Source organism: Otolemur garnettii, unplaced genomic scaffold, assembly GCF_000181295.1.
Source record: "Otolemur garnettii isolate 467f Iridium unplaced genomic scaffold, OtoGar3 scaffold00082, whole genome shotgun sequence".
NCBI lineage: Eukaryota > Metazoa > Chordata > Mammalia > Primates > Galagidae > Otolemur > Otolemur garnettii.
Genome location: NW_003852477.1, coordinates 8329641 through 8336281, shown reverse-complemented (window position 1 = coordinate 8336281; position 6641 = coordinate 8329641). Strand labels below are relative to the sequence as shown.

At 47.9% G+C, this 6641-nt stretch overlaps 1 protein-coding gene across 1 annotated transcript in view; it reads left to right on the top strand.

Moving 5' to 3' along the window:
- Positions 1–6641, top strand: part of KIF9 (kinesin family member 9) — a 66465-nt gene that overhangs the window by 39422 nt on the left and 20402 nt on the right. Inside the window, exons 12-13 of the mRNA XM_012808021.2 lie at positions 4840–4908; positions 5382–5486. Coding sequence (XP_012663475.2) covers positions 4840–4908; positions 5382–5486 — 174 coding nt within the window. The remainder of the gene's footprint in view (positions 1–4839; positions 4909–5381; positions 5487–6641) is intronic.

The window sequence follows — 6641 nt, the reverse complement described above, 5'->3', positions numbered from 1 at the left end:
ACTCTGTCTCAAGAAAAAAAAATGTGTGAGAGTGAAAAGACCAAATTAAAGCAAGAGGTTGCCTCTGGGATGGCAGGGTAGCTCATAGTTACCTCAAACTCTTGGGCTCAGGCAATTCTCTTGCCTCAGCCTCCAAGTAGCTGGAACTATAGACACCCACAACACCTGGCTATTTTTAGAGACGGGGTCTTGCTCTTGCTCAGGCTAGTCTTGAACCCTTGAGCTCAGGCAGTCTACCTGCCTCAGCCTCCCAGAGTACTAGGATTACACGTGTGAGCCACCTCGCCTAGCCCTGAAATGTTTTACTTAAAAAACAAAAACAAAAACAAAAAAACAGGACTAAGCCATGCTGCCATCAGTGGCAAACACTGATTAAATGCAATATAAAACCAAAAAACAGAGCAGTAGGTTGCCAGCTCCATATACCAGAGGTGGTGGGTTCAAACCTGGCCCTGGCCAAAAACTGCAAAAAACAAAAACAAACAACAAAAAAAAACAGCTAGGCACATTGGCTCACACCTGTAATCCCAGCACTTTGGGAGGCTGAGGCCTAAAAGTGCCATCCATCCTAAGGAGGATAGCTTAAGCCTAGGACTTTAAGACCAGTCTGGGCAATATAGTGAGACACCATTTCTACAAAAAACTTAATTAGCACACAAGGACTGTAGTCCTTGCTACTCAGGAGGCTGAGGTGGGAGGCTCAAGTGAGTTTGAGGTTATAGTGAGGTGTGATTGCACTGCAGTGCACTCCAGCTGGATGACAAAGTAGGACCCTATCTTTTTCTTTTTTTTTTTTGACCAGGGCTGGATTTGAACCCACCACCTCTAGCATGTGGGGCCAGCACCTTACTCTTTTGAGCCACAGGTGCCACCCTAGGACCCAATCTTTTATTTATTTATTTTGAGACAATCTCACTTGGTCACCCTTGGTAGAGTGCTATGGTATCTTAGCTCACAGCAACCTCAAACTCTTGGGTTCAAGTGCTCCTCTCCTATAGGTGCCTGCCACAATGCCTGGCTGTTTTTTTAAGAGACGGGTCTTGCCCTGACTCAGGCTGGTCTCAAACCTGTGAGTTTAGGCAATCCACCCGCATTTGCTCCCCAGTGCTGGGATTACAGGTGTGAACTACCATGCCCAGCCAGGACCCTATCTTTTAAGAAAAAACAAAAACAGGGTGGTGCCTGTGGCTCAAAGGAGTAGGGCACCGGCCCCATATGCTTGAGGTGGTGGGTTCAAACCCAGCCCTGGCCAAAAACTTCAAAAAAACAAAAAAAACCCGAAGCCTGTATGGTGGCAGAATGCTGTTGAAGTCAGAATTGGAGGTGGTTTTCTCAGGTTGTTTTTTTTCCCTTTTTTAGAGACAGAGTCTTATTTTATCACCCTTGGTAGAGTGCTGTGGTGTCACAGCTCACAGCAACCTCCAACGCCTGGGCTCAAGCGAGTCTCCTGCCTCCACCTCCCAAGTAGCTGGGACTACAGGTGCCCGCCACAATGCCCAGCTATTTTTTGGTTGCAGCTGTCATTGTTGTTTTGGCGGGCCAGGGCTGGATTCGAACCTGCCACCTTAGGTGTATGTGGCTGGCGCCTTATCCACTTGAGCCACAGGCACCAGGCCTTTCTCAGGTTTTTCATCTGTGAACAAGGAGACTGGAGGACTGGACTGAAGATCTTCAGTGACCTTCCCACTCTGTCCATCTGTGATTCTGTGATGTGGTGTAAAGGGTTGTAAGCCTCAGACATAAACAGCAGGGAGAGACTTGGTGTATCCCACTCTACCAAGAAAAAAATATACCTGCAGGCTGCTGTGGGATCAAAATTGGGAAACTTAATTAACTGACCATAGGGTATTTAAAAGAAAAAAGGTGGAGAAACTGCCCAAGCTGCCCTGAGCCTCGTGTGCACTTCAGCAGAACTCTCTAGATTATCTTCATTACATTTAAGATGAAAACACCTGACCACGTTACTAGAGTTTATTGTTTCCAAGGCATGTTTTCCAGCTGTAAAATACCCGTGGTTTGTTTTTTTTTGTTTTTTGTTTTGAGACAGAGCCTCAAGCTGTCCTCTTGGGTAGAGTACAGTGGCATCACAGCTCACAGCAACCTCTAACTCCTGGGCTCAAGCGATTCTCCTGCCTCTGCCTCCCAAGTAGCTGGGACTACAGGTGCCTGCCACAACACCTGGCTATTTTTTGGTTGCAGCTAGCATTGTTGTTTGTCCGGCCCAGGCTGGATTCGAACTTGCCAGCTCAGGTGTATGTGGCTGGCGCCTTAGCCGCTTGAGCCACAGGTGTGGAGCCTACCCATGGTTTTTACAGAGGAAGTTCTGCCAGATCCTGTACTCTGGGATCTGCTGCCCCAGCCCTGTGTTTCCAGGCCTCTGCTCTCCAGTCAGTAGAAGAAGGTAACTGGGAGGCCACTAATCCTAACAGGCATTAGGAAAATCAGCTTGCATTCTCTCAAGGTGTGACTTAGAGGCAATGTCCTGTGGGAGCAAAGGGTCCATTTCCTCGCATCACCTCTGTCTGGCCCAGATATCTGAACCTGGCTCTCCTGAACAGAGTCATCAAGCTGGAGGTCCCCAATGGCTCAGCCAGATATTCTTTAGCTGAGCCATGTTGCATTTTCTTCTGAGTGAAGGAGGGGATGCAGACAAGTGGGACTGGCCGCCAAGCCTCTCCCCTTGATCCCATAGGAAGTCCATACCTAAAGAGACCTTATGGATACCCAGAGAAGCAGAGCCAGGATTTGGACCCTGGTCATGTACCTTGAGTCCCAGGCTTTGGCTTTAATTATCACAGAGCCACCAGGATGCCAGGGGTCTGTCACCTTTTGCTTTGTGAGGGCCTAGTGTCAGGTGGGCCTTGCTGACTAGGTGACCTGATTGGATGAGGGCTAGACTACAGCAGGCTTTTGGTCTGGGAGAGGGTCATTGGAGCAGTGGACTTGTTACAACTTTGGTCATTAGTCCTGGGATCCAGGTGTTAGGGGCTCCCTCCAGTGGTCCATTTATGGCAACTAAAGGAAGTCCTGTTGTATGCAGCAAGGGTTCTCAGTATAAGTCCCTTGTGCCTCTTTCATGGAAGACACTAAGACAATAGCTTTCAAATATAAAATTATTTAGCAATTCTGCTTCTCAAAATGTATCATTTATCCATTCAACTGAAATATATGGAGTGCTTACTATGTACCAGGTACTTTTTTTTTTTTTCTGTAGAGACAGGGTCTCACTTTATCGCCCTCGGTAGAGTGCTGTGGTGTCACACACCTCACAGCAACCTCCAACTCCTGGGCTTAAGCAATTCTCTTGCCTCAGCCTCCCAAGTATCTGAGACTACATGTGCCTGTCACAACGCCTGGCTATTTTTTTGTTGCAGTTTGGCTGGGGCCGGGTTTGAACCCACCACCCTCGGTATATGGGGCCGGCGCCTTACCCACTGAGCCACAGGCACCACCCTGTACCAGGTACTTTTTGAAGCATGTAGGATACATGACTATACAAACAGAAACACAAATCTTTGTCTGTGCTTATACTCTGTCAGGGGTAGGGGAAATAGATATTAATCATCACAATAAATATGGCTTGGGACCATGTAGCTCAGTGGCGAGGGCACCAGCTACATACACCAGAGCTGGTAGGTTCGAACCCAGCCCGGGCCTGCCAAACAACAATGACAACTACAACCAAAAAATAGATGGGCGTTGTGACAGGTGCCTATAGTCCTACCTACTTGGGAGGCTGATGCAAGTGAATCATTTAAGCCCAAGACTTTAAGGTTGCTATGAGCTGTGATGCCACTGCACTCTACTGAGGGCGACATAGTGAGACTCTGTCTCAATAAATAATAATAATAATCATTACAATAAATAGGTAAGTTCTAAAGCTTCACTGTCCAATATGGTAACTGCTACTCCCATGTGGCTGCTTAAATTATTTAACATTAAGATTCACTGTCTTGTTCCACTAAGCCACGTTTCAAGCATTCTATAGCTGTATGTGGCTTGTGGCTACCCTACTAGATAGCACAGACAGGGAACGTTTCCATCATTGCAGAAAACATTGACAGCACTGGTTTAGAGTATGTTAGGTAATATATGCCATTAAAAAAATTGTAATTTTTAGAATGGTTGGGGAAGGTATTGCAATTTTAAATAGAGTGTTTGTGGTGCACCTAATGTAGAGGCTTTTGAACAAAGTTTTTAAGGAGATGAGGATGAGTCATGGAAGTGCCTGGGAAAAGAACATCATATGGCAGTGGACAGACAATACAAAGGTGGGAATGTACAAATTTGGTGGGAGTAGAGTGAGGCAGGGAGAGCAATACAAAGAGGGACTGAATACAGACTCATAGAGCCTAGTAGGTCACTGTGTTATCATATGGAAATCTGTAAGGACACTAATAAATGAAGATGAAGATGTTCTTGCAGCAAAAGGAGGATAAGAATTACGACTATGCATGAAAAGTATCCTGGAGTCCATGGGCTGTGCTGAATGGACCCATTGTCCATTCCGTGGTAGACTGGAAAGAACCTGGAGGTCCTGGGACTGGGGTTTGAGGTGGCCCTGTGGCTTGTGCTCACTCTGTTCTCAGTCTTCCCTGCTGGAAGAGGCAAAGGCCAGTGGACTGCTCTGGCCCTCTTCAACCCTAACTCACCCCAGTTGGTGGAGGGTTACCAGTAGGGAGAGAATCACCCAAAAGCTGAGAGTATACCCCATGGATTACCAGGATTGACCAAGATGTCTGGGCACAGAACGAGGAATTGTGTGCTTGATGTGGAAGAGACAGGATAACTTCTCTGATGACCCTTCCCATTGCCCCCACCCCCATGTTTTCCTGGCAGCGAATGGTCAAGAACCTGGAGAAAGAGCTAGCACTGCTCAAGCAGGAGCTGGCCATCCATGACAGCCTGGTAAGAGGCAAAAGACAAGGGAGGAGGGGGGAGATCCTGGGACCAGGGGCAGGCAGCATAAGGGTCAAGGTCCAATAGGGAGGTGGGAGACTGGATGACAGGGAAGGGGCAGCAGTGGGGGGCTATGAGGGAAGGGAGTAGGAGTCCTCTGGCAGCCTTTCTAGGCTGATGTTTATGGTCTTGACTCAAGGCAGAGTCAGAGCCCCTGTATGGTCCTCATCCTACAGAGTCTGCTGAGACTCTGTGTAGAGTTCACCCACCATGAGCAGAGGCCTTTCCTTCTCTCCCCCACCTCATTATCCCTTTCTGACCCAATCTGCCAGGGCTGGATGAGGAAGGAAACAAAGCCAGTTTAGGCAGCCATCAGGACTTATGCCCCGCTTCCCTACTTTGGCTCTCAGAATAGCCCCTGCTACTCCTGCTTAGGCTCAGGTCCTTATTGTGTATCCACATGCTCTTTATTCCCCTTCAAGGCCAACCGTACCCTGGTGACCTACGACCCCATGGATGAAGTCCAGATTGCTGAGATCAACTCCCAGGTCCGGAGATATCTGGAGGGGACCCTGGATGAGATCGATGTAAGGATCCCCTCTGTGGGACCATGATACTGTGCTGGCCTGAGGCTCTCTGTCCTGGACACACCCCTATTTGTGTTGTGCTGGCCTCAGAACCTCACACAGAGTGGGTGTAGTGGGTGGAGCATGGTGCTGCACCCAGATGTCAGGGGCCCTTCAGCCTATATCAGGAAATACACGTACAGGTTCTCAAACCAGGCTTCCTGGGATAGACCTCAGCAAAATCCTCAATCTCATGTACTTCAGTGCCCTCACCTGCACCATGGGAAAGAAATCAAGCTGAGATTAAATGAGCTGCTGCACCTCAGGTGTTTGGTGTGCCCCACAGAATAAAACTGACAAAGGATGGTGGTCATGCTATTTGTCTATAAGGCAGACTGCCAGGGTCCCCTGGGGGAAATAGCAGCCACACAAGTAAGGGTCATGGGGGGAAAGATGCATCCTGTTTTTACTGTACAGGCCACATGATCAGTCTCCCCCATCCCAAATCCCCTCTGGCTGTTACTATGGACATCCATGATAGCAGGCCTTGAATAACTGAGGGGTGGGCTCTTCTGGCCTTCCAGGGAGGGGCAGTCCCAAACTAACCTTTGATCAAAGTTAATGCTGTGGGCTTTAGAACTAGAAGAGAAGACAGTGCCCATGCAGAGAGGTTTTTTGTAAATGGACTCCATGTAAAAACAACAGGTTGAACCTTTTGGAAGCTGGAGAAAGCTAAGGAAATATGTTTATTGAAAAGATTTTAGGGTGGTGCCTGTGGCTCAAAAGGTAGGGCACCAGCCCCATATGCTGGAGGTGGCAGGTTCGAACCCAGCCCCAGTCAAAAAACAAAACAAAACAAAAAGATTTTTTGAAAGGTATTTTCTTTTTTTGGCTCAATGCTCATAGCAAAGTGGTTACAGCGCCAGCCACATACACCAAGGCTGGAGGGTTTGAAACCAGTCTGGGCCAGCTAAACAACAATGTCAACTGCAACAAAAAATAGCCATGCATTGTGATGGGCGCCTATAGTCCCAGCTACTTGGGAGGCTGAGGCAAGAAAATTGCTTAAGCCCAAGAGTTTGAGGTAGCTGTGAGCTGTGACTCCACTATACTTTACTTAGGACGACACAGTGAGATCCTCAAAAAAAAAAAAAAAGAAAAAAAATGAGGGCAGTG